Raw genomic sequence first — 27,363 nt, 5'->3', positions numbered from 1 at the left:
AAGTACAAGTACACAGGAGGGAACTCAAGTCAAGTACAAGTACACAGGAGGGAACTCAAGTCAAGTACAAGTACATCAAGCAGAGCTTGATTAAATGTCCTTTACATTATTTATTTCTAGAGAAACTTTCATACAAACTACACTAACAATTACAACAATAATATTTTAAATTCAAGTCAATTGAAAAAAGAAAAATAATGCTAAACTAACATTATTTAAAGAACAGATTAAAAGTCGGTTTTTAATTCCCTTTAAAGGGGAAGTTTACATCACTACAATCAAACCCATCACCTGAATGAAAGGGAAAGTATTAATTCATAAAGACATGTCATATTTAAGTAAGCTCGTTTCCTCCGCGGGAAACACTGGGAGTTCCGCCGCTCAGCGGACCATGAACACATCGCATTAATATCACATTAATACTACACTACCCACAGCCCCCCGCGTTGAGCCGTGTTGTAGGAAATCCTCTTGCGGTGGATTATTGTAATCCGACAGAGGGTCTGGACGACACCTCGGACCCCGACGGAGCAACGGAGCCCGGCAGCGGAGCCCGGCAGCGGCCTGTACCCGACGCGGCTCGTCCGACACGCAGCGACCAAACTGAGAAATGATCCGACGCTCCTGAAGGCATCACCATCGGCGGCGCCCGGGCCGTTTCCTGGACCAGTGGATCCGCCTCGCAGACGCTGACAGCGGCTCGGTAGCATCAGTCAGCGCGGAGCAGGAAGGAACAACGCTTGAATTTGTTAGTTTCAGCGCTCTCCCCCCTTCTCCCTCCCCCAGTCAGGGTGAACTCGGCTCGGCTCGGTCCCCCGGTCTGCGGATAAGCGACTCCGAGCCGCGGCTGAACTTAGCTAGCGCGGCTAGCTCACTCCAGCTAGCTGGCTAGCTAGCGAGGAAGGAATTTATCAAGTTTGGTTATAAAAACCGAGCCCGTCTGTCTCCGACCTGCAGCCCGACTAGGACGGACCATGTCGGCGAAAGACCAGAACAAGCTCTCCACCACGGAGCGACCCATTAAAGGTACGTGACGTGTATTTATAACGTTTTCTCCCCGGTGCAGGAAGTGAGCTAGCTCGCTAACGGGGGCGGCTTGTCATCAAACTGCTCTGCTCGTGCTCAGCGGCTAGTCTATTCGGGGTTTCTGGTGGGTCGCGGGTCTACCCGTCTCCAGCAGCCCCGCCAGGGGGGTCAGCCCGCCCGGCGACGCAACTTTATCAAGCCAAGCGACGGCTACTGAGTTAGCTTATTAGCTTAGCTGTCCGAGTTGCCAGATGTCAGCTATGTGCTTCTGACGTCCAACTGTAAGCGTTCACATGTAGTCCGGGTCTACCGAGACTAGGTCTACCGAGAGCAGTTAGCTCGACGCCCCGGACCCCCGGACCCCCGGCTGCTGGTCGGGGACAGAAAGCAGCCGGAGTCCGGGGGAGGGAGGCTTATGTGGAGGCTAACGTCGTGTGAACAACGACCGTATGGTTGTGGATGTAAACGCAACACTGCAGTGCTGCTGATTGAATGCAGGAGGTGTGTGTGTGTGCGCGTGTGCGTGTGCGTGTGTGCGTGTGTGTGTGTTGGCCTGAATAGAAGACGACCTTCTCTTTCCAACAGCTGTTTTTAGAAAAGGACTTTAAGACGTGAAACACTTTATTATAACAGCAGAACCGGTTTCCTCCAAGAGCCCGGACTCCTTCACGTTGTTTCATATATTATGTTATACCATATATTATATATCGATCACAGATAGATACTGTATACATGACACAATGGTAACATGTTTTATTCTTATTGAATACATAGTCTATATCAAATAACCACAGGATTACGCCCTTCCATCTTTACTCCTGTGTGAATTAAATCCATATTTTCTAATTTAGTGTGAACTTTACTGCAAAATTAATAAGGAGTTTCAAGTGAAATAACTATAGATAATAAATACATATTGGCTTAGGTGGGCGGATGGATACATGGATGGATGAATGGATACATGGATGGATGGTGGATACATGGATGGATGGTGGATACATGGATGGATGGATACATGGATGGATGGATGGATGGATACATGGATGGATGGATGGATGGATACATGGATGGATGGATGGTGGATACATGGATGGATGGTGGATACATGGATGGATGGATATATGGATGGATGGTGGATACATGGATGGATGGTGGATACATGGATGGATGGATATATGGATGGATGGATACATGGATGGATGGATGGATACATGGATGGATGGATGGATACATGGATGGATGGTGGATACATGGATGGATGGATATATGGATGGATGGATGGATACATGGATGGATGGATGGATACATGGATGGATGGATATATGGATGGATGGATGGATGGATACATGGATACATGGATGGATGGATGGATGGATACATGGATGGATGGTGGATACATGGATGGATGGTGGATACATGGATGGATGGGTGATTACATGGTGGACGGCACCAGAAGGCTTCACTGCCACCTACTGGCCTAGCAGCCACACTGCAGTGTTGTAGCTTCCTTTTCCAGGATCCGTGAGCAAACAATGTCGACTAAACGCCAAACTTTTTGAAAATGCAAAGGTGAAACACTTCTGTTTCTAGGGACACCGTTGTCGTGGAAACGTGTCCTGTTGGCATAGTGACACTAGTTCAACCAGTAGGTCGTCCTGGTGAATGGTCGTCTTGGTGAACGGTCGTCCTGGTGAACGGTCTGGTCATCCTGGTGAACGGTCGTCCTGGTGAACGGTCTGGTCTTCCTGGTGAACGGTCGTCCTGTTGAACGGTATGGTCGTCCTGGTGAACGGTCGTCCTGGTGAACGGCCGTCCTGTTGAATGGTACGGTCGTCCTGGTGAACGGCTGTCCTGTTGAATGGTACGGTCGTCCTGGTGAACGGCCGTCCTGTTGAATGGTACGGTCGTCCTGGTGAACGGCTGTCCTGTTGAAAGGCCGTCCTGGTGAACCGTCGTCCTGGTGAACGGCCTCGTATGATTGGCTCAGTTGGTTAGTGAGGCTTAGCAGTGTAAATCTGCAGGAGAGCGTCACATCATTAAAGCGGCCTTCTTAAGACGGGCGGACACACACAGACAGACAGACAGAGACCGTAGGACCTGAGCTATAATGGACCTGTACATACTTAGACCTGGTTCAGAGTCCTGTGGTGGAGCTGGAGCGTCTAAATTGAGACTGTTTTTTCTTTCATGTGTGACAATAAGTTGAATATGTTCTGCTTTATTGAGAAAACTAGTGGCATCAATAATGCAAATATAATACCACTTCCTGCCGCCAAGTCTTAGTTTTCCTCGTCAGAAAGCAGATCATTATGACCTCACCGAGTAGATAACCAGCTCCATCACAGCCGTCTCTCTGGGCTGTGATGAACCAGTTCAGAGCCTCCCAGCGATGTGATTGGCTGGATGTGAGCGACCTGGTTTGGTTTCAGAGTTACACACTGAACTAGACCACTGGGCCACTGAGAGGGGGGGGGGGGGGGGTGGCTTTGCATATTAACTATGAGGCCGAGGTGATTGTGGATGTTAAAATGTTCATGTGATTCCTCATATATAAAATCTTTGCAGTGCAAGATCAGATCCCCTGGGTCCTGGGACCAGATCTCCCGTGACCAGACCGCCCTGGGTCCTGGTCTCAGACGGCTATTTGGTCGTCAGTTTGTGTGGCTGTAACTTGACTAAAGACCATCTGTGAGGGAAGAGGTCTCACTCAGAGGTTGTACAGTGAATCGCATGACACCAGTTTAAGGAGTCACATGATCCTGTTGAACTTCCCGTCCCATCAGATCAATCACTTCAGCTTCTAAGTGTGTGAGATTCAGAATGTACGGCTGTTACTCCAACGTGTCTGATGTCATCACTGTGTGAGTCCATATCAATATGAGATCGGACTACAGCCGGCAATGTTCCTCTTTCATACTAGTCAAATTTCATTCCATATTTTATTCAATATTCAAATTAGATTTAAATTTTTATCCCTTAATATCTCTGTGATGTGCCGCTGTCGGCTGTTTCTGATGGTGAGATTGTGATTCAGAAAACGTTATCAGACTTCATGTGACCAAAGCATTTTTCTATGTGGGGAGGCCAAGGCGAGGACAACGTTGGACAATGCGTTCATAAAAAAAGCATTCGATTGATGATTGACACAATCTACCGGAGACGTGTTGGAGGCTGGTTAGTCGAGTTTCTCAGGACCCTGAAGTGGACTGAAAGGAAAAGAGTGACATTCTCTTCACCTCTACCAGAGCTTTCTACACTTACTGTGGGGTCTTCCTGATTTCAGCAGCTTTCCCTCATCAACTTCTCACAGAACTGCATCTGGATTTATATCATTTAGAGGGTTTCTGTCTCCTGGCTGCAGTATCACTCTCCACCTGAACTGGTACTGATGGGCTGATGGGGGCGCTGTTTTACAGAAACGTCTTATTAATCGCTGTTAAGCATATCTGGTTGTAAATAGGAAGTTAACTATGAAATAAATCACATGAACTCAAGTATAGAGACATCAGCTGACTGCACACATGTACATCTTTAATTAACATTATTCCAGAACGTCTCCCGATGTTTTGCCGTGGTGTCGTCTCACTATCTGTACGGTGATATTTAGGAGCCAGTCATGAATCTGTTGGTCTTGAATAAAAATCAGTCATAACTGAATCATTTAAATGGTGAACTCTCCTACAGCTTGTAGACACTGCTAATTATATACGTGACATAACAACCCTTCAATCTCAGCATAGAAACAAAGAGCTCCAGCAGGACCTGGTCCTTCAGATCCACAAGTCTACCTTTGTGTGAGCCCTGGTGTTTTCCAGGTATTAAGCTGCTTGGTATTTCCTCCAGGCGCTGCTTTGTGCTGCCAAACTGCTCCTTTGTCTTCAGGTCGAGCCTCGACATGCCGTCATGATCGCAGAATCCAAAACCACATAAAGTCTCCAGTTCAGCTCTGGAATATCACTGACTACTGCTGAGTCCCCAGTGTGGGTCCGGTCTGTGGAATCCACCAGTCTGGAGTCCTCCTGGACTCGCATCACGCCCCCACCACATCTGTCTGTCTGTCTGTATATATGTTTATATACAAACCTTTATAAATAAGACCGATAAAATCCCTCATTATACATCATTCACAATCACACATTTACAATAATTAATCATTTATTTTCTACTCCCGGGCTACATATTATTTATTGTATTTCATTTTACAAGTTTTTTCAGGGATGGCCTACAAGAGACATCTTTTTCAAATTGATCTAAAAAAAACTTTGCACAATAATGACAGCCAAGTGGTGCTGTTTTTTTTTTAATTCTTGAACAAATGATTTGTTCACATAGGCCTAGACTACTTGGTCATTTATTTTTATTGTGTTAATAAAGAAAATAAGTTTAAAACATTTTAGGGCCAAGAGAATATAAAGTAAAAAATAAAAATAAAACCGAAGAAGAATAGAAGTTACAGTGTCGTTTTAATAATAATAATAATAATAATAATAAGTCTAGAAGCTCAACGCTGCTTCTGTGTGTTTAGTTCAGTAAAAGTTTAGAAAGAGACTAAATAAAAAAGCTCCTGCCTCCATGAATCTGCAGGTCTGATCCATTGTTTACCTTCTGGTCTGGGGGTCTCGTTCTGCCTCCCTGGACCAGGACCCGGACCCGTCTCCTACAGAGTGTTGTTAGTGTCAGAGAACCTGGTTTAACGGGCTCGGATAACGAGGGGCGTGACCTGTATGTGGACGGGTTTGAATGGTCTGACTCTGTCTTTGTGTCCTCTTGGGACCCGGGTCCCAGACCTGTATGTGGACGGGTTTGAACGGTCTGTCCTTCTGTCCCGTAGCGGTGCCGTGTCCTCCTGGGACCCGGGTCCCAGACCTGTATGTAGACGGGTTTGAAGCGCCTGACTCTGTCCTTCTGTCCCGTACCGGTGCCGTGTCCTCCTGGGACCCGGGTCCCAGACCTGTATGTAGACGGGTTTGAAGCGCCTGACTCTGTCCTTCTGTCCCGTACCGGTGCCGTGTCCTCCTGGGACCCGGGTCCCAGACCTGTATGTAGACGGGTTTGAAGCGCCTGACTCTGTCCTTCTGTCCCGTACCGGTGCCGTGTCCTCCTGGGACCCGGGTCCCAGACCTGTATGTGGATGGGTTTGAACCATCTTTCCTTCTGTCCCTTAGCAGTGCCGTGTCCTCCTGGGACCCGGGTCCCAGACCTGTATGTGGACAGGTTTGAACCGTCTGTCCTTCTGTCCCGTAGCGGTGCCGTATCCTCCCGGGACCCGGCTGTCGGTCCAGGACCTGTACGTGGACGGGAGGCCCAGCGTGGAGGTGCTGAAGGCCCACCTGGTGAAGGAGGGCCGGCTGGAGGAGGAGACGGCTCTCCGGATCATCAACGACGGCGCCGCCATCCTCCGCCAGGAGAAGTGCATGCTGGAGGTGGAAGCCCCCATCACAGGTAGGCTCCCCCAGACTACAGCCGTCCCAAATCATTATTTTTCTTTATTTTAGATTATTACTTGATCTATGTAACTATTCACACAATATGGATATCAAAACCTTTCTTGTTAACATTTCTTTAACATGCACTTGGCACAAACTAGTGAGACCTGCGTAGTGCAACGTACTGTTTTGAACCTCAAATACAACAGGTACATATTAAAGAGGGAGACATCACAACAGTTTCTTCTTCTGATACTTCTTCTTTTTGTTATAAGCCTATTAATCTTATTATTATTATACAAAGACATTTAATGTGATGAACAAGTGCAATAATAAGTAGACTGAATACTGACGATTGGATTGATACAAATATGTAGGAAATGCACCTTGAAATGCTTGGAAAGTGCTTGAAATTGTCTTTGGAGAAGGTGTAGCAACCCTGTATTTAGATAATTTAATAATCTCTGTACTGTGGTGCTTCTTGTTGGTTCCAGTTTTATTGAGATTTGGTCACGTATACTAACTCTGCGTATTACTCCGCCGCTGAAAATAGTCCCTGACAAAGTCCCTTTGATGAGAAGTACAGTTTATTCCTGATGAACCAGGATACAGGCAGTCAGACAGGCCACAGACAGGCAGTCAGACGGGCCACAGACAGGCAGTCAGACAGGTTGTTGATGCTACCTGACCTGTCTCCTGTGTGCAGTGTGTGGAGACGTCCACGGACAGTTCTTTGACCTGATGAAGCTGTTTGAGGTGGGCGGATCCCCCAGCAGCACCCGCTACCTGTTCCTGGGGGACTACGTGGATCGGGGCTACTTCAGCATCGAGGTAGGCGGCGACACGCTCACACACGTTTGACTTTCTGCCGTTTCATCTGACATTTGGAGCAGCGGCTTCGGCTTAGCGGAGCGTCTTTAAATAGTCGTAGGAAATGAAAGACACACTGTCTGCCCCCCCCCCCCCCCAACACACACACACACACGCATTCCCGGCCTGGGAAGGACCGGGGGTCTCTGGAGAAGTGCTCTGGTGCAGTTGGTCTGACCGTCGTTCCAAGACGTAGTCAGAATCAGAGACCTGCTGAACCAGATTAGTTTATAAGTTCAGAGAGACGCCGAAGGCTCGATGCTCTCCAGAGGGAGAACGTGTTAATCTGGTTCAAGTATCCCATATCACGTGTCTTTCTGGCTGTGTCTGGCTATGATACGGGAGTAAAGATGTGGGGCGGGGTCGAGGACTTCTCTGGATGCAGGAGCCTGAGGAGGACCTGCTGGTCTATGTGGGTTCATCTTGGTGTAGGAGACCTCGGGAGTCCTCGGCGGGTTCGCCACGCTGCTGGCACCAACGTCAGTAAGAACATAAAACACTCCACCGGGGACTTCCTGTGACTGCTGGCCACTCATTGGCTCTTGCCCCCGGTACGTCAGGTGATCTCCTGTAGTCTCCCTGCCGGGTTCCTGATCCCGGGATGCTTCCCTGCTGACCCAGAATGTCCCTGTGATGTAGGGGGTCGGCGACATGGCAAAAATATCATCACAATTTTTTTCAGGCAGGATCACGATCCACGATCTTATCACAATTCTTTTTCATGTTGGTTTGTAAGACTATTTTGCTGAACAGTACAACCAAACTAATTTCCCTATTTAGAAAAATATAGCCCTACAAGGTAACAAAACTGAAAGAATTAAGCCCAAGTTATGCTTCCGCGTCGACACAACGCAAGGGGGCTTGCGGACCCCTTACGTCCTTGCGGACCCCCCTTACGTCCAACGCAAGGGCCTGATGTGCACCTCCCAAAAATCCTAGACGCGCGTCGAGGCGACGCAACACCAACGCAGCGGCATTGGCTGTGATTGGTCCGCTAACTACATCCGCTGGAGACCGCTTTCCGGTTTCCACTCATAAACACCGCCATTTAAACTTTTAAAAGGCTACTTTTATTGTTTGCACCTCGTTTTATTGTTTGCACCTTCTCGCTTTTGCACAAAGAAATAAAACACCAAGTTCTGAAAAATTGTGGACGTTTAAAGCCGGAAAGTAAACAAATACGCTATAACGAGGCTAACGACGATATACGTCAAGAGTCTCAGTCGGTCGGTCATTCTTTACAAAAAACATAGCGCCCTTTCCTTTGTGGCATTGAATTGCATTTCGACACGTAAACCCAACGCAGAACCATCACGGTCTCCAAGCAGTTGCGTTGCCGTTGCGTTATCACTACGCGGAAGCATAATCAGGGCTTTACAGACCATTTAGGCCAAAGTACCTTTTCGAACAGATTGTAATCAAATTTGCAAGTGCAATTCTGCAAAGTATGAACACTCAACAAGAATTTTAAAAGGTCAACAACACTATAAATAGTGAATTCTTTTTAGGGACCTCCATGCCGCTTGCGCACCGTTTTAAAGCTGTCCGTAATCCCTCAGCGTAGTGGCAGAGGTGCGACGGCGTATTAGGACCACTGTAGTTAAAAAAAAAAAAAAAACAGAGCCGAGTGAGGTGCGCAATATTCAGAGAAAAATGTTGCAAATTTATGTGTGGCAATTTTGCTACTTTATGAAGTTGCAGATTTGCTAGTTTTAAAGTAGCAAATGTGCTACTTTATTATAGCGGTCATAGAGGAAGTAAACACGTTGCTTGACCAGATGTTTGCTGTTGCTCTGACAACAAGTGAATTTACGGCTACATCTTAGCCTAACCACCCAATCAATAAACACCCATAAGATGACAATTTGGCCCATATAAAAAAAACAACAACAATAACCATCAGCAGCCATCACCCTTAGGACCTTAACGAGGCGTTGTCACACATTGGCATGGATTAATTAGAAAGATAAATGTATGTACATTCATGGGACGTTAGCTAACATAAATGCTGGTTGTTTGTTAGCGTTGCAATAAAGTAGCGTATCTGTGACTTTTTTCTCTGAATATTGCCCCCCTCTCTCTGCTCAAAACGTGCAAGACTTCTGCGTTTACACACAAAAAACATTTCCGTGCGGACGGCGACTGTGCGCTGTAGCACGACACTAATGATCTCTCTGGAAAGGCAGATCGCGGAGCGATTTGAGACATTTTGATCGTTCACGATCTAATATCGTCATATCGCACACCCCTACTGTGATGTATGAACAGCTCAGATCTGCAGACGGGCGGGTTGAAAGAAGGCTGGACTCGTGGGCCGGTAGGCCTTCAAACACATGTTGTTATTGTGTCACAGATGAGATTGTTTTTTAGTGGAAAGGTCTCCAATGAGATGATCGGCAGCAGTGGCAGTGGGTTACCGTGGTTACGTATCTGTCGCTGGGATACTCTCTGGTAACCAAGCGTTCTGGGTTTTCAGTTTGACGTGTGTATGTGTTTGTGTGTGTCTCTGCAGTGTGTATTCTAACTGTGTGTGTGTGTCTGCAGTGTGTCCTCTACCTGTGGGCTCTAAAGATCAACCATCCCAACACCCTCTTCCTGCTCAGAGGGAACCACGAGTGCCGGCATCTCACCGAGTACTTCACCTTCAAACAGGAGTGTGAGTCCTCCGACACCTGCACCTCCACCTGCACCTCCACCTGTGTGTGTGTGTGTGTGTGTGTGTGTGTGTGTGTGTGTGTGTGTGTGTGTTCATCACACACCTGTCTCTGTGTGTGTCCTGCAGGTAAAATCAAGTACTCTGAGCGTGTGTACGATGCCTGCATGGATGCGTTTGACTGCCTTCCCCTGGCGGCGCTCCTCAACCAGCAGTTCCTGTGTGTTCATGGCGGTCTGAGCCCCGAGGTCACCTGTCTGGACGACATACGGAAGGTAACCACTTCCTGTTCCTGCTCACCTCTTTTCACCACACGTGGCCCAAAACATATAGGAGATACTACCAACCAATCAGAGCTAGAGAAGGTGGTGAGCTCATCTTCTCAACCATCCAATCAAATCCCTCCAACCTTATGACTTGTTTCTATTAGAGAAGGTTTAGTCACTAATTTCCCTCCGACTGAAAACGTTTTGAACTGCTTCACTTTACTGCGTTGCATCAGTCTCCTTACGCCGCCGCCGCCGCCACTTCCTGTGTGCTACTGTATGTCACCAGTGGATGACCCACATTCACCATGAAGGGAAATCGATCACCAGAATATCATTACAATCCACACAGCTGTCCATTTTTAACCCAGTCAGAAGAAAACACACACATCCTTCCTTTAGTTTCTGTTGGTTTAGACATTTTAATGTAAATCTTTGAATGTGTATGTGTGTGTCTCTGTGTGTGTGTGTGTGTCTCTCTGTGTGTGTGTGTGTGTGTGTGTGTGTGTCTCTCTCTCTGTGTGTGTGTGTGTGTGTGTGTGTCTCTCTGTGTGTGTGTGTGTGTGTGTGTGTGTGTGTGTGTGTGTGTGTGTGTGTGTGTGTGTGTGTGTGTGTGTGTGTGTGTGTGTGTGTGTGTGTGTGTGTGTGTGTGTGTCTCTCTCTCTCTGTGTGTGTGTGTGTGTGTGTGTGTGTGTGTGTGTGTGTGTGTGTGTGTGTGTGTGTGCGTGTCTCTGTGTGTGCGTGCGTGTCTCTGTGTGTGCGTGCGTGTCTCTGTGTGTGTGTGCGTGCGTGTCTCTGTGTGTGCGTGCGTGTCTCTGTGTGTGTGTGTGTGTGTAAATGCGTGTCTCTGTGTGTGTGTGCGTGCGTGTCTCTGTGTGTGCGTGCGTGTCTCTGTGTGTGTGTGTGTGTGTGTGTAAATGCGTGTCTCTGTGTGTGTGAGTAGCTGGACCGGTTCAAGGAGCCCCCGGCCTTCGGGCCCATGTGTGACCTGCTGTGGTCGGACCCGGGGGAGGACTACGGCTCAGAGAAGACCCAGGAACACTTCTGCCACAACAGTGTGAGAGGCTGCTCTTACTTCTACAGGTAGGACTCCTGCTGCAGGTGTGTCCACACTAACGAGCAGAGCAGCTCAACATCTGAGCTGATTTAAAGCTTTACAAACGAAGGCTTATCTCTGGATCAGTGAGCGCCGCTTAAATCCGCCGGCACACTGATACTGCAAAAACATTATCTGCTCTGTCTTAATATTTGTACTGAATGTGCCATGTTGACACCACATGGAGGTCACAGTGAGGGGAACGCTGCTGCTGCTGCAAAGCCCCTTTTATCCTGCTGTTTGTTTTAGTAGCAGGACGTTTGAACGCTTCACTGACAGACTGTTTCTCTAACAGCCTTCTGACATGAGTAGCTTTATGAAGCTGAAGATTACGTTTCTGCAGAGGCCCACTCACTTCTGCTGTGTTGAGTTTTACATGTTTGACCGCTGGATCATTCGTGTTTATTGGTGTCACTCAGAGAGGAGGCGGGGCTTCCCCCCACGTAGGCCCAGACCAGGTCTCCTCCATCAGGGCTGAAATCACCACTAGTGCTGCTTTGTATATGTTGAAGTCCCAGATCCATGACATCATCCAGAGGTGCTCGGTTCACTGGATTCACTGGATCTAGAGACCCACGTGGGCTGGTTCACCACAGCTGGAGGAACCAGAATAAAGTATTGATCTGGGATTTAATATCAATAACCAGATGAAAAGGATGCTGAAATAACTCCCATCATGATGGTGATCAGTAAAAAGTGCTGAGTCATGCTTTGTCAGGTCTGTCTGCAAGACCACAAGATAACTACTGTTAAAATGCTGGTTTTCTGAATGGAGTCTGGTTGATGGGTGCTAGGCTATGCTAACATTGTAGCTGCTCCATCAACACTCCAAATAAGGTCATCTAGACATAAATACAGCAGAGACCTTGTTGTTTGGACCACAGACAGTCTCTGGTTCCTCCACATAGTCTGGTCTGGTCTCTGGACTAATGTGAGCTACTTTCTAGACCTCTGGGGGACCACAGACAGTCTCTGGTTTCTCCACACAGTCTGGTCTGGTCTCTGGAGTAATGTGAGCTACTATCTAGACCTCTGGGGGACCACAGACAGTCTCTGGTTTCTCCACATAGTCTGGTCTCTGGACTCATGTGGGCCACTATCTAGACCTCTGGGGGACATACTCGGTGTTAGAAAATGTCTTGTGGCGCCCCCTACATCAATAACGTGGAGTCGCTCTTCTTCTGTGGTTTCAGTTACCCAGCAGTATGTGACTTCCTGATGAACAATAACTTGTTGTCTGTAATACGAGCACATGAAGCTCAGGATGCAGGGTGAGTCACTTTCTTTCTTTATTACACCCGTATTGTTACTATTGTATGCTATATATATATATATATATATATATATATGTGTGTATGTGTATATATATATCTATATCTGTGTTTCTGTCCATCAGGTATCGAATGTACAGGAAAAGTCAGACGACAGGCTTCCCTTCTTTAATTACCATCTTCTCTGCTCCCAACTACCTGGATGTGTACAATAACAAAGGTAGGAGAAACCATGGCAACAGGTTGGAACCCAGGTAACAGGAGACAGGAAGTGCATCATGAAATACAACATGTTAATGTGTGTGTGTGTGTGTCCTCAGCGGCGGTGCTGAAGTATGAGAATAACGTGATGAACATCCGACAGTTTAACTGCTCCCCTCATCCCTACTGGCTGCCCAACTTCATGGACGTCTTCACCTGGTCTCTGCCCTTCGTCGGGGAGAAAGGTGAGACTGGCATGTAGCTCACTACTGTGTAGCACCATCAGACTAGGGTCAATACTACTGTGTAGCACCATGAGACTAGTGATACTCACTACTGTGTAGCACCATCAGACTAGTGATACACACTACTGTGTATCACTGCATACTGAACTGGTGTGTGAGCTTGTACTGGTGTTTTCCCACAGTGACTGAGATGCTGGTGAACGTGCTGAACATCTGCTCTGACGACGAGCTGATGTCGGAGGGAGACGACACGTGTGAGGGTAAGAGGATGAAGCACCTCATCATCATAACACCTCACTGTTTCAGCTGCTGAATAGAAACACGCCACCGATGGTGAACTCCAACAGATCACACTACTCATCGTGTTGTTGACTGGTTCACATCTGAATCTGGACCTTCAGCTCAAAGTATTTGAATTCTACATTTTACACATACACCGCTGACTGCCCTCTAATGGTTGAAACCCGATACTGACATCCAATATTTCTGCGTAGAAGTGAAGAGTAGCCCTGCCCCTTCCAGCTAGCCTCTGAAACACCCATGCTAATGCTGAAGGCTAACATACACGTATCCCAGCCTTGCATGTGAGCTCAAAGAGTTAAGACCTTCACAGCACTTAGCTAACTTGTTAGCTAACCGGCTAGCTAGCTAACCGGCTAACGAGCCAGCCCCCAAATGAGGATACAGTGGCGTGGCAGAGGAACGGCCTGTGCTGTGTTTCCAATGAAACACTGGTTAAATGAAACGAGGCCGGAGCTCGGGGTTAGTTCCCCTTTAAAGCTGCGTTACTACGTTCTAACAAAGGAGCTGGGAACCATACTTACGCTCCTCAGAAGTCTCTGTAGTCTCACAGGAAATAGGGACTTTGTTATGGACTATTTTCAGCGGCGGATTAATCCACATTTGGTGCTCTAGTGAATATTTGAGTGAGGCTCAATGGATGTTAATGTCTTGTGTTGCCGTGGTGACCTGAAGCAGGAGTCTTTGTCCGTGACTATAATGAAGGCGACATGTGAGTAGGAGTGAGACCCTAAAGGAGCTGGATGTGGGAGGTTTACAGGTTAGAGGACTGTCTTCATGTTCTCCTGTAGGAGCTGCTGCTGTGAGCTGATCAATGCATGAACAGTATTGATCAATCACCTGTCATGCTCAGAATGCAGCAGCAGGAGTGTTGGATGACACCAAATGCTTCACACGGCACCATCGAAGACAAAGTCCATGCAGATCTGTCACATGAGTCCAGAGACCAGACCAGACTCTGTGGATACACCAGAGACTGTCTGTGGTCCCCCAGAGGTCTAGATAGTACCTCACATTAGTCCAGAGACCAGACCAGAACCAGAGACTATCTGTGGTGCATTAAGAACATGCATAAAAATATGAACGTACACCACCGTGTCAGCATCTCATGTTTCATAAACCAACAATGAACTCAACCTCTCGGTCCGTACTCGAGTCTATTATTTATACTTTGTTTTCCTGTTGACTGATTTGATATATCTTTACTGTTACCTACTTCCGGTAACACTGTAATCTCCCTGCGAGACTAATAAAGGACTAACTCATCCTAAAACACAAGTACATAGATACATAGAGTGATGGTAACACATTTGTATTTGTATGGTTAGAGATGTGTGCTCGTCTCTGTGTTCTCCTCCCGACCAGCTGAGCTCTGTGAGAGAACGTCTTTGGAGGTTTGATGTGTTCCTTTTGTTGTCCAGGTGGAACTCCGGCGGTGAGGAAGGAGGTGATCAGGAATAAGATCCGGGCGATTGGGAAGATGGCTCGCGTCTTCTCTGTGCTCAGGTCTGTTTCATCCTTTACATCCATCCTCTCTGCTGCTACTTCACCTCCTTCAGACTCTTTCTGTGACTTTGTTTATGTTTTGATGTTCATTGTGGATTTGAACGAGCGCTTGTGTCCTGCCAATGAAAGAGTGAGTTTTATGGGGCAGCATGAATAAGTGAGGTTGCTGAGCAGGAAGTGAGTGAGACGGCAGCCTACAGGTCTTTTCCCAGTCTTGCTCCACTTCAGTGGAAATCAAGGAAAAGTCATTAACCTCAAACTGATGTGTGTCCCAGTGACAACGAACAAGTTATTTTAAGGCGTCACAGACGTTGTCTCCATCTTTCTTCTGCTTTAATAGTGCATCTGTGATCACTATCACAGTTCTATCACTTCTGCTTTCTCTTCACGCTCCGCTAACTTGTAGCTGCTTCTGAAAACTTTTACATCCGTTAGATTCAGAAGAAATACTCCCATCGTTACTGCAATCAAAGTATTAATTCCACACTGGAACAATACAAGTAATGCTTTCAAAATCCTTTTTAAATTATCATCAAAAATATACTTGTCATGATGCAGAATAATAACTGTGCTATTATTGTTATTCTTGATGCATGAATGTGTTCCTCACATTCATGCTGCAGCAGGTGAAGGTGGAGCCTCTGAGATCTAGTGGAGGAGTAGAACGTATTAGTAGAACTAGTAAAGTCCTCTTACCACTTCCCCGATCGCTCACTCTGTCTGATTGTGTGATGTCATCGATGAATCCAAATGAACCCTTTACTACATGTTACGTCACTGCTAAACCTTTACATTCCCTGATGTTACCAAACATGTTAAACAGCAGTGGTCTAATGATGGAGCCTTGTGGAACACCTGATCAAATGTTTTTTTATATTAACCACAGAAGCTCCTGTCTTTTAAACTAAAGATGTTTCACCTGTGACCGTATAAGGATGGACTTGGTCTCTGTAGACCAGGAGACTAGGTCTCTGTAGACCAGGTGCCTTGGTCTACAGGTGACCAGGTCTCTGTAGACCAGGAGACTAATGACGTCCCTGTGTGTTGGCAGAGAGGAGAACGAGAGTGTGCTGCAGCTGAAGGGTCTGACCCCGACAGGAACGCTGCCGGTGGGAGTTTTGTCCGGCGGGCGGCGAACTCTGCAGAGCGGTGAGCCAAGCATCCCACCAACACTAACACAAGTCCAGCTAACACTAACAACTGGCCTGAACTCACACTGAGACACACATCATCAAACCCTACACACAACATGGGCCGCTGCCCTGTGAAGACCAGCATCGTAGAGAATCCACTAGTTCATCATGGAAAGGCATTCTGGGAAACAGCTTTCATAACATACAAGATATATGAAGATTTAATTTAGTGTATAATATATATATTTGAGGGACTGAAAACAGCATTTTCTCACATTTCTGCATTAAAAATGACTTTTGATGATGAACAGATGAATATAGTGGATCTGTTAGTGGAATTAGTTTTCCTTTCATTTGTGGTCCTTCTGTAAAAAGCTGTCTCCAAACATCATGTTGGTTGTTTATAGGACAATAACATCTCATTGGTGTTCTCAGGGCAGCAGAGTTCAACACTTCCCATATGTTGTTCAACAAACCTGATGATGGTGGTGATGATGATGATGATGATGATGATGATGGTGATGATAACAGGACTGACTGATGCAGTGATAACTGAATGCATTGATATATAACGTTCCCACTCTCTCTCCATTGGTTTTGGGCATGGCACTCTACTCACGCTTACACAGCCACCGTAGAGGCCGAGGAGGCACGAGGTAATAACAACCATCTCCTCCTCTGTCTGTCTGTCTGTCTGTCTGACCGTCTGTCTGTCTGTCTGTCTGACCGCCTGTCTGTCCGTCCGTCTGTCTGTCTGTCTTACTGCTCGTACTCTAATCCTGGTCTCCTAATGCAGGACGTGGTTTTAATGTTGTCTCCTCTCAGTCTCATTAAATATTCACTAAATATAATAATCATATAATCGACTGGTTTCATCTTCACCGTCACAAATAAGTTTTCTTCGTGTCTCAGCACTAAAACAATGTCAACGTGAAGTTAATCACAATCCGTTTTCATCATGAATAAGAATAATAATACTGAGAATACTAAGCTTACGTTGGTTTGTTGTCTAAAGCTAACGTAGGTTGTTGTCTAAAGCTAACGTTGGTTTGTTGCCTAAAGCTAACGTTGGTTTGTTGTCTAAAGCTAACGTTGGTTTGTTGTCTAAAGCTAACGTTGGTTTGTTGTCTAAAGCTAACGTTGGTTTGTTGTCTAAAGCTAACGTTGGTTTGTTGTCTAAAGCTAACGTTTGTTTGTTGTCTAAAGCTAACGTTGGTTTGTTATTTAAAGCTAACGTTGGTTTGTTGTCTAAAGCTAACAATGTTGTCTAAAGCTTACATTGGTTTGTTGTGTAAAGCTAACGTTGTTGTCTAAAGCTAACGTTGGTTTGTTGTGTAAAGCTAACGTTGTTGTCTAAAGCTAACATTGGTTTGTTGTGTAAAGCTAACGTTGTTGTCTAAAGCTAACGTTGATTTGTTGTCTAAAGCTAATGTTGGTTTGTTGTGTAAAGCTAACGTAGGTTTTGTTGTCTAAAGCTAACTTTAGTTTTGGTTTGAAAGTCATGCTGAGTGAAACTAAAAATCGTACATTTGTGTAAGTGAATCGGTAGATTAAGGTTTTGTGACTACCGACTTCTGTAAAACATTATTTACATCACAGCAGTAAATAATAAATTACTCAGCTGCTGCTTTCTGTCCTGTTCAAGTTTAATCCACAATAACAACAATAATAACAACAATATTAATAATAAGAATAATAATAATAGAGTGACATGGCCCTTTTAATGAAGTGTGTTTCTCTTTGTCTTCATGCTTCTTGTCCTGTTTGAAGTAAGTTTGCTCTGCTGGTCCGACCAGCATTGTGTTTACCTACCAGACTTTACTTGCATGTCAATATGCAACTAATATCATAATATCATAATAACCATCACCGTTTAAATTGTGTTGCCCCCAACGTGGTTCTTGTTGCCCCCCAACGAGGTCCTGGTCTCATTCATGTCTGTTTCCTCGCAGCCATTCAAGGCTTCAACCCGCAGCACAAGATCCAGAGCTTCGAGGAGGCCCGGGGTCTGGACCGCATCAACGAGAGGATGCCCCCCCGCCGCGAAAGCAAGCAGCAGGAGGCCATGCCCCCCAACAACCTGCCGGCCAGCCCCGGACCCCCGGACAAGAACGGCACCAGCGCACAGGCCTAAGTCCTCAACCTCCCCTCCTCCCCCCTCTCCTCCCCCCTCCTCTCCACCCCATCCTCTCCTCCCCCCTCCTCTCCGCCCCATCCTCTCCTCTCCTCCCCCCTTCCCCCCCTCCTCTCCTCCTCTCCTCTCCTCCCCCCCTTCCCCTTCTCCTCCTCTCCTCTCCTCCCCCCTCCTCTCCACCCCCATCCTCTCCTCCTCTCCTCTCTTCCCTCCTCTCCTCCCCCATCCTCTCCTCTTCCCTCCTCCTCCTCTCCTCTCTTCCCCCCTCCTCACCTCTCCCTCCTCCCCTCCCCAATCCTCTCCTACTCTCTCCTTTTAACAGCAGTTCAGTCCGGGCGACTCTCACCGCTTAATTTATTTCATCATCGGTTAAATATCATAGTTTAGGACTGAACGGGAGAAAATCTCATATGCTTCTCAGACTCGCCGGAGACGGTCTTAACAGCCGGGTCTGAGTCCGGGTCAGAGTCCAGGTCTGGGTCTGGGTCTGAGTCCGCTGTGGCGAAACATTTTATAACCTGTTGTTTTCTGGGATGACACCTTTCTTTATCAGCGTTTTATTTTGGTGGGGAGAAAGTTACGCTGTGTCCGTGCTCTCTCACACATACACACACGCATGCACGCACCCGCACACACACACACACACACACACACACACACACACACACACACACGCACAGATTGCATAAAGTTCATCCTTTCTTATGCCAATGATAGTGTGACTGAGCTCTGAGGAGCGAGTATTGACATTTATATTATATATGTATATTTTAATTGTTCCCTCTTTTCAATGTGATGTTTTTTTTGTTTTTTACACATAGATTTAGGCTTAATTATACGGGGATTAAAGGGTTAATCCGTTTTATTACAACTCGGGTCTTATGGTCTATCAACTCAAGGCCCCCTTACTGTTTTTTTCTGCATGATGATGATGATAATGATGATGCTGAGTCGTCTCTGTTGTATCGATGCGTTTTGAGCAGGTTTAGATGGATACATGGTTTCTGATCCATCAGACGACTCATTAAAGGGCATCAAGGTCCTGGTCCTGGTCCAGACATAAGACCCGGGCTGAATAAAGAGGAGGTGCAGCGGGAGAGGAGGTGTGATGGTTTCATTGAATCCTCGTGTTCTGGGTCTTTGGGAGGTGGGTGGGTCCACGTCTGGGGAGTGAGGCCTCAGTTGTGACTACATATCTCACAGAATGTACAGAAACCTTTAAAATTAAATCAACTTGTTTTTCTTTAAAGTTAAATTTGGAGTAAAAAAAAGAACTTTTTGTGGAGTTCCTGCATTGCGAGGCCACATTTCTGTAGATGTTTCACTCCATTCAAATAAAAAACAGAAATGTGAACACTGCCTGTGTCTCTTCAATGCTGCTTTCAAGGACCCTTCGCCGTGCGGCTGCCAATCAGAGGCTGGCGTGGGAGGTGTTGCTTTGTGCCACTCCATCCTGCGAGGCAGACGAGTGGCATTGAAGCATCGCCAGTGCCTCGTCGTTCTGTGTTGCTTAGCAACAGAAAGCCTCCGCGTTACCTGCAGCAGCTCCTGAACAGGAAGCTCAACTTTACACAAAAGGTTCACGATGATCAAGTGTTTGAACGCCAAGCGGACGTGGCATTGCAGAGTCTGTCAGCAAGAGAGCTGTGTAACCATAGCAACAAACATGTTCACTCACAGCGGCAACCGGAGGAGACAACAAAAACATACAAGGTATCTCCAGCTTCAGTAACCCTAACAAAGGCAATGTACCGTGTACCTTGTACTGAGGCTCCCTGCAGCGGTCCCGGGTTCAAATCCGCCCTGCTGCCCTCCTTTAAAGCATGTCGTCCCTCTCTTTCGCCCCTTAAACTCTCACGCTGTCCTCCCGCAATAAAAGGCCAAAAATGACTTAAAAATGAATGTGTTGCTGAGATGTATTTTTATAACGTGGTGTTTGACAATATGAGCCTCATTCTTTCAGCTGCAATCCCGGCGGTGTAAAATAAATATAAAAACATAATTCAAAGTGGTACGTTGGTACGCTGAATCTGGATCTCTCATATAAAACATCTCTCAACTCTCTAAGGTTGCAGTCGAATAGTAAAGAAAATCGGTCCCAAGTCCTATTCCTAACTAACGGCTCTCATCATGGCGGCCACTTGTTTACTTCCGGGTCACTTCTTCAGTGAGGAACCTTCCTCACAGAAGAAGAAGATGAGTCCACCACAGCCCTGGTCTGATCCTCCTCTGGGGCTCATGACCTGACTCCAGATCAGCTAATGGCTAAATTCAATGTTAATATTAGGTTTCCACCAGTAGAAGGCGGTCACTGTATATTTATAAGGATTTGTAGAATTCAACCGTTGAGCTTAAATGTCCAGATTTTAATGTGAATCAACCAGCTGATAAATAATCAGTTGTTTGTGGGTTTAGTTCCTCTTTTAAGTTTCAAAATCGGGTTAACAAAGAATCAGTTCTGGTGCTGAACACAAACATGAGGGAGAATACTGTGTTTTGGCCCTGTTGGGCTTCCGTACAGTAATCAGCTTAAAGAGAAATTATAAATGAATCTAAATGATTGGATGTGTTGAGTGAGTAATTTATTCATGAATAATAATGTGGTGAGACATGAAAAGGTTTCTCAGGTTTATTTGTTCACGTTTACAACAGAAACGGATGATTAGTACGAACTGCTCCTTGAAGATGAAGGGATGTCAGCGGTGAGTTAAAGCGAGTAGAAAAACAACGGGACAGCTGGAATTATATTTTCAAAGTAAAACATCTCACGGTAAAAAGTACAATCTCGGCATAAATAAAAAGCTCCACATAATAAATAACAATCTGCTATGAGCTCCGGTCGTCAATCAGCTGATCCCAGGTCAGTCCTGGTGTCATGAAGCCAATCATTAATGTATTGATTACAGCCAATAGATTCATCTAATAAACTGAAATGAAGATACACAAACGGGAAAGTTGTTGTTGTGCTGATATAAAGAGTTGAATCAGAACTAGAAGAGAAGAAGCCTCAGAGGCATCTAGAAAACAATACAGATTTAAGGTGGAATTCACAAACGGCTGCTGATCAGATCATTTGATCCAGTTCAAACATGAATGAGTGAATGGATCTGTTGTTTATCTCTGGCGGTCCAGATGGTCCATCCCCGCAGGATGAATCCTAACATTATCAGCAGAATTAATATACGTTTCAATTTATGCTCGTTAAGTCATAGTGTCTTTTCAAAATAAAGCTCACAGGAAGTTTAGGAGAAGAGCTTGATCGAGGATGACCTGTTGAACAAACAGGACTTTGGACCAGGAGACTCCATTCGGGTCTCCTGTTGAACCCAAAGTCATTGTGACATCACTACGTTGCCAACGTGACGCCATTTAATTGACTATTTAAAAAAACAAATGTTTTTTTACCCAAAAACACGACCTTTTTCTAAATCTAACCAAGTCATTTCCTGTGCAAACAAAAGTTTATTTTGAAAATCCAGCAGGAAGTAACAGTAGAAAAAAAGCATTTGCCTGATAAATGAGTGTTGATGTGACCAGCTGATCATTAGAAGACTGGTCAGACATATATTTATATCTACTATATCTATATATATTATGGGCTGCACGGTGGTGTAGTGGGTAGCACAGTTGCCTCACAGCGAAAGGGTCCCGGGTTTGATTCCCGGGTCGCCCCCGGGTTCCTTCTGTGTGCATGTTCTCCCCGTGTAAGCGTGGGTTCTCTCCGGGTTCTCCGGCTTCCTCCCACAGTCCAAAGACATGCAGGACGGGGATAGGTTAATTGATGACTCTAAATTGTGAATGGTTATTTGTCTCTACATGTCAGCCCTGTGATAGACTGGTTACCTGTCCAGGTGAACCCTGGCTTCGCCCAATGACAGCTGGGATCGGCTCCAGCCCCCCCGCGACCCTGAATACAGGATACAGCGGTAGACGATGGATGGATAGATGGATGGATATATATATATCAGATATGTTGTGGCAGTAATTGTTCTCAGATATTAAAAACATCAAGTCATTATAAACTAGTGTCTTTTGTCCCTGTCAGGCTCCTGTAGGAATGTGTTTGCTCTGATTGGTCAGTGGTCTGATTGGCCGGTGGTCTAATTGGCCGATGACCAGCTTCATGAGACCAGTGGGCTGATCCAGCATCAGCTCCTGGAGCTCGTTAAAGTGAAGGGCAGTCTAAGCCGTGTGATTATAGTGCAGCAGGTTAGTCAGAGTTAAGGGTTCATCAGGGCCCGCCTCCACCATTCTGATTACATCCAGGGACGTGATTGGTTAGTGAGATGTTTCCTCCTCTCTCTCTCTACTTGAGGGGAATGAGGTCACTTCCTGTTAGAAAAGTGAGGCCCTCTTCTTCAGCTCGTTTCGTCTCCACAATGAGAGGCGGTCGAACTCGGCCATCGGCATCCCAAAGATCTGCTGGAACTGATCCGGGTCCAGATGCCTCTGAGGAGAGAAGAAGACAAACACTGAGTCCTGATCTGCTGAGTCATCATCCAGGACTAAACGCTGCTGACCAATGGAACCCTCTATCACTGACCTCCAGTCGAGTTCGGTCGACTCCTGGCGGTAGCTTACAGCGCCCTCTGTGGGTCACAATCAGTGCTTCATAGGGAAGAACCTGGAGACGACATCAACACCTTCATCATCATCATCACCTTCATCATCACCTTCATCATCATCACCGTCATCACCTTCGTCATCACTTTCATCATCACCTTCTTCATCACCGTCATCATCACCTTCTTCATCACCTTCATCACCACCTTCATCATCATCACTATCACCTTCATCATCATCACCACCATCACCTTCATCATCATCACCGTCATCATCACCTTCGTCATCACTTTCATCATCACCTTCTTCATCATCACTATCACCTTCATCATCATCATCACCACCATCACCTTCATCATCATCATCATCACCACCATCACCTTCATCATCATCATCACCTTCATCATCATCATCATAATCACCACCATCACCTTCATCATCATCACCACCACCATTATCACCACCATCACCTTCATCATCATCACCACCATCATCACCTTCATCATCATCACCACCATCATCACCACCATCACCTTCATCATCCTCATCATCACCACCATCATCACCTTCATCATCATCATCATCACCACCATCACCTTCATCATCCTCATCATCACCACCACCATCACCTTCATCATCATCATCATCACCACCATCACCTTCATCATCATCATCATCACCACCTTCATCATCATCATCACCTTCATCATCATCATCATAATCACCACCATCACCTTCATCATCATCACCACCACCATTATCACCACCATCACCTTCATTATCATCACCACCATCACCTTCATCATCATCATCACCGTCATCACCTTCGTCATCACTTTCATCATCACCTTCTTCATCACCGTCATCATCACCTTCTTCATCACCTTCATCACCACCTTCATCATCATCACTATCACCTTCATCATCATCACCACCATCACCTTCATCATCATCACCGTCATCATCACCTTCGTCATCACTTTCATCATCACCTTCTTCATCATCACTATCACCTTCATCATCATCATCACCACCACCATCACCTTCATCATCATCATCATCACCACCACCATCACCTTCATCATCATCATCACCTTCATCATCATCATCATAATCACCACCATCACCTTCATCATCATCACCACCACCATTATCACCACCATCACCTTCATCATCATCACCACCATCATCACCTTCATCATCATCACCACCATCACCTTCATCATCCTCATCATCACCACCATCATCACCTTCATCATCATCATCATCACCACCATCACCTTCATCATCCTCATCATCACCACCACCATCACCTTCATCATCATCATCATCACCACCATCACCTTCATCATCATCATCATCACCACCTTCATCATCATCATCACCTTCATCATCATCATCATAATCACCACCATCACCTTCATCATCATCACCACCATCATCACCACCATCACCTTCATTATCATCACCACCATCACCTTCATCATCATCATCACCACCATCATCACCTTCATCATCATCATCATAATCACCATCATCACCACCATCACCTTCATCACCATCATCATCATCATCATCACCACCACCATCATCACCACCATCACCTTCATCAACATCATCATCATCATCATCATCATCATCATAATCACCATCATCATAACCTGCATCTTCGTCATCATCATCATCACCTTCATCATTATAATCACCATCATCTTCATCAACATCTTGAACTCACCTTCTGCTCCAAGATACTCGGCAGAGAGTTTCCTCTGTCCATCCTCTCTCTCCGAGCCTCGCCGTTCTACATCAACACATGATGTCATACAGTAAAAGACTAAAACAGGATGTCATACAGTAAAAGAAGAAAACATGATGTCATACAGTAAAAGACTAAAACAGGATGTCATACAGTAAAAGACTAAAACAGGATGTCATACAAGTCTCTTACCTCAGCAGCTGCAAAGGGACAAGAAGACCAGTCAGAAACAGAAATACAAAATAATAAGTGGAGTAAACAACCATCATGTCCATCATGTTAACGTTCATCATGTTCATGTCCATCATGTCCATCATTGTTCATGTCCATCACGTTCATCATGTCCTACCTGTCTGTCCTTTGTCTCCATCTGAAGAGAACTCTGCTGACTTCATCTGCAAACAAATAAAGGTATCATGAAAATGCATTGTCCCCAGAGGATAATAACCCTAACCCGGATATATATATATATATATATATACAACTACAGCTACAGCTACAAGCTAGCTAGCTATATATATTAAAGCTAACTGAGAGAACGTTTTCATACAACGTACATATTTTCTGGAGCCATATAAACGTTACATATATCACCCGCTGGCAGCATTAAGAATTATTCTTCGTCCAGCTAAGCTCCGCCCACAGAAATACCTCGTGTTTGCAAACAGAAAAGAGTTTCTTAAAAACACATAAGTAAAAGTTGGACCAAACAGAGGCCTAGACCTGAACCCTCACCCTGGTCAGACCTGATCCTGAGTGTGAAGGAGACTTTGGAGCCCCGGCAGACAAACCTGCAGACAAACAAAAGAGAGATGCTGAGACCAGATTGACCCTGAAGCCAGAACCTGGACCCAGAACTTGGACCCCGAGGACGAGTCTTACTGCTGTGCATGTGAGTTCTGTCGGGCAGCGACTGTGTCTTCCTCCGGAACTGAACGGCCTTCTCCTTCTCCTCCTTCAGGATCAGGCGACCCAGGTTGGACTTGATCTGGATTCAGCACAAACACAGAAACCCTCAGTCCTGGTTCTTGTCCTGGTTCGCCTGTGTGTGTCCTTCACATGGCTCAGTCTCAAACCTTCTCCAGTTCTTGTTCCTGCAGCGTCTCTGCCTCGCCCGTCAGGTCTTCAAACTCGTCTTCCTCCTGCAGCTCCTTCTTCTTCCTCCACTCGATCTCTACGGGGTTCAACCTACAGTTAGCTCAGACTACAGACCGGCTCCTGGTCCCAACTTAGGCTCTGGTCCTCTTAGAAGGAAACCACAATGCTGGCATGAAGCTGCTCAGTAGGACCTGAGTGTTGTGTCAAAACTGGTTAAACCGGATCTGCATCAAGTTTAAGTTAAACCTCAGTTAAACTAGATCAGCATCAAGTTTAAGTTAAATCTCAGTTAAACCTCAGTTAAACCAGATCTGCATCAAGTTTAAGTTAAACCTCAGTTAAACCAGATCTGCATCAAGTTTCAGTTAAACCTCAGTTAAACCAGATCTGCATCAAGTTTAAATTAAACCTCAGTTAAACCGGATCTGCATCGAGTTTCAGTTAAACCTCAGTTAAACCAGATCTGCATCAAGTTTAAATTAAACCTAGGTTAAACCGGATCTGCATCGAGTTTCAGTTAAACCTCAGTTAAACCAGATCTGCATCAAGTTTAAGTTAAACCTCAGTTAAACCAGATCTGCATCAAGTTTCAGTTAAACCCCATGTTTCGGAGTGTTACCCATGGCAGCCAGGGAGGGGGGGCAGGGCCAGTACTCGGTCTCGATCTTGGATGGCAGGTTCGGGTCTGGAGGCTGAGCAGCAGGGAACTTCGCAGACTGAATGACTCCTTCAACATGTTTGACTTCTGCAGACAAAAAACATGAAGAAGAGGAGAAATGACAGTGATGAAGGTGAAGAAGAGGAGACACAGAGAGGACAGTGATGAAGGTGAAGAAGAGGAGCTCACCATGTTTGTAGATGGGAGGTTTCCTGTAGATGTTGGCTCCGTTATCTGAAAATGTTAAAGGCACGTTGTCATGGAAACCACCTGTGTGTGTGTGTGTGTGTGTGTGTGTGTGTGTGTGCGTGTGTGTGTGTGTGTGTGTGTGTGCGTGTGTGTGTTTGTATGTGTGTGTGTGTGTGTGTGTGTGTGTGTGTGTGTAGACCTGGTCTGTGGAAGTGCTGCTGACTCGTACTGATCTTGCGTGTGGCCTGCAGTTGCATCGTGGATCCTCCAGGAGAACCACTATCACTCTCCGCTCTGCGAGTCTTCACCTGGACCACAAAACCAGATCATTAAGAATCCTGATGCTAGCAAGAGAGGCAGCAGCATCTCTAGACCACATGGTGGACTAGAGACACTGCAGGTCTCTCTAGACCACATGGTGGACTAAAGAGACCAGCGTTTCCATGGAGACAAAGCGTTAAAGGTCACATTTCTAACGGAGACAAAGCCGTGATTGAAACTAAACAACTAGACCAGAACAGGGAGACCTCAGTGAACCAAGTCCGGGTCACAACCCGCCACTGACCCGGGTCACCATGTGGACCATGGGCACCATGTGGACTGGATGAAACCTCACCTCGGGAGACTTTGGGGGCGACGTGGCCGGAGGAGACAGAGACCGCTGCAGAGACACGAGGACACGTCACCAGTCAGTAAATACATTCTGTAGCCAGCATGTAGCGTTTAGCATTAGCAATTAGCACTAGTGATTAGCATGAGCTAATGAAGAGGTCCATCGGGGGAAGTCCAGCTCTTTGTCAGAGTCCTGTAGACCAGGTCCAGCAGTTCATGTGTTACTTTTATGTTCTGTGAATGTAGCATGGAATTAGCATGCTAGCTAACTAACTAGACAACTGCTACTTGTCTGCATTATGGTCTAGACACTGCCGGGTCTAGACTCTGCTGGGCTGGCCTACCTCTCTGCGTGGCGGG

The 27,363-nt window shown here is 46.1% G+C and overlaps 3 protein-coding genes across 7 annotated transcripts in view; 1 reads left to right on the top strand and 2 right to left on the bottom strand.

The window, feature by feature from the left end:
* The first annotated feature begins 432 nt into the window (after positions 1 to 432).
* On the top strand, positions 433 to 18,801 carry ppp3ccb (protein phosphatase 3, catalytic subunit, gamma isozyme, b). Of its 4 annotated transcripts, XM_084034923.1 has the most exons (15): positions 436 to 1,026; positions 6,271 to 6,468; positions 7,159 to 7,283; positions 9,867 to 9,978; positions 10,105 to 10,250; positions 11,185 to 11,324; positions 12,531 to 12,608; positions 12,734 to 12,828; positions 12,929 to 13,054; positions 13,237 to 13,314; positions 14,776 to 14,860; positions 15,912 to 16,009; positions 16,623 to 16,649; positions 17,946 to 18,133; positions 18,189 to 18,801. In XM_084034923.1, the coding sequence occupies exons 1-14, from the start codon at positions 975 to 977 to the stop codon at positions 18,125 to 18,127; spliced, it is 1,542 nt and encodes a 513-aa protein (XP_083891049.1). In that variant the 5' UTR covers positions 436 to 974; the 3' UTR covers positions 18,128 to 18,133; positions 18,189 to 18,801. The 4 variants fall into 4 exon arrangements, with proteins under 4 accessions (XP_083891050.1, XP_083891051.1, XP_083891049.1 ...); XM_084034924.1 differs by having other exon boundaries at positions 433 to 1,026; positions 17,955 to 18,801; XM_084034922.1 differs by having other exon boundaries at positions 17,946 to 18,801.
* A 3,161-nt stretch (positions 18,802 to 21,962) lies between these two features.
* On the bottom strand, positions 21,963 to 24,566 carry LOC311030414 (dematin-like). The gene is made up of 3 exons (XM_084036150.1): positions 24,426 to 24,566; positions 22,671 to 22,751; positions 21,963 to 22,576 (listed from the first exon to the last, which is right to left on the bottom strand). The coding sequence occupies exons 1-3, from the start codon at positions 24,465 to 24,467 to the stop codon at positions 22,463 to 22,465; spliced, it is 237 nt and encodes a 78-aa protein (XP_083892276.1). The 5' UTR covers positions 24,468 to 24,566; the 3' UTR covers positions 21,963 to 22,462.
* A 197-nt stretch (positions 24,567 to 24,763) lies between these two features.
* LOC311030413 (dematin-like) overlaps positions 24,764 to 27,363 on the bottom strand; it is a 6,597-nt gene continuing 3,997 nt past the window's right edge. The window contains exons 4-12 of one of the 2 annotated variants that reach the window (XM_084036149.1): positions 27,348 to 27,363; positions 27,008 to 27,052; positions 26,591 to 26,699; positions 26,392 to 26,436; positions 26,164 to 26,289; positions 25,523 to 25,620; positions 25,329 to 25,434; positions 25,182 to 25,237; positions 24,764 to 24,841 (exon numbers count right to left, since the gene is read on the bottom strand). The exon at positions 27,348 to 27,363 is cut by the window's right edge and continues 128 nt beyond it. In XM_084036149.1, coding sequence (XP_083892275.1) covers positions 24,785 to 24,841; positions 25,182 to 25,237; positions 25,329 to 25,434; positions 25,523 to 25,620; positions 26,164 to 26,289; positions 26,392 to 26,436; positions 26,591 to 26,699; positions 27,008 to 27,052; positions 27,348 to 27,363 — 658 coding nt within the window. In that variant the 3' untranslated portion in view covers positions 24,764 to 24,784. Of the gene's footprint in view, positions 24,842 to 25,181; positions 25,238 to 25,328; positions 25,435 to 25,522; positions 25,621 to 26,163; positions 26,437 to 26,590; positions 26,700 to 27,007; positions 27,053 to 27,347 lie in introns of both variants that reach the window. The other variant, XM_084036148.1, reaches the window with a different exon arrangement.

Source organism: Eutrigla gurnardus (assembly GCF_963514095.1).
Source record: "Eutrigla gurnardus genome assembly, chromosome: 19".
Taxonomy (NCBI): domain Eukaryota; kingdom Metazoa; phylum Chordata; class Actinopteri; order Perciformes; family Triglidae; genus Eutrigla; species Eutrigla gurnardus.
The sequence above is the reverse complement of the archived record's forward strand: the minus strand, read 5'-3'. Positions and strand labels throughout refer to the sequence as shown.

What these genes read in the sequence shown, in the direction of transcription:
- LOC311030414 (XM_084036150.1), bottom strand. Translation starts at nt 24,467, where the DNA reads ATGGACAGAGGAAACTCTCTGCCGAGTATCTTGGAGCAGAAG. An exon ending in CGAGTATCTTGGAGCAGAAG is followed by an intron (nt 22,752 to 24,425) that starts GTGAGTTCAAGA and finishes TGTCGTCTCCAG; the next exon opens with GTTCTTCCCTATGAAGCACT. An exon ending in TCGACCGAACTCGACTGGAG is followed by an intron (nt 22,577 to 22,670) that starts GTCAGTGATAGA and finishes TTCTCTCCTCAG; the next exon opens with AGGCATCTGGACCCGGATCA.
- ppp3ccb (XM_084034923.1), top strand. Translation starts at nt 975, where the DNA reads ATGTCGGCGAAAGACCAGAACAAGCTCTCCACCACGGAGCGACCCATT. An exon ending in GGTGGAAGCCCCCATCACAG is followed by an intron (nt 6,469 to 7,158) that starts GTAGGCTCCCCC and finishes TCCTGTGTGCAG; the next exon opens with TGTGTGGAGACGTCCACGGA. An exon ending in GGCTGCTCTTACTTCTACAG is followed by an intron (nt 11,325 to 12,530) that starts GTAGGACTCCTG and finishes CTGTGGTTTCAG; the next exon opens with TTACCCAGCAGTATGTGACT.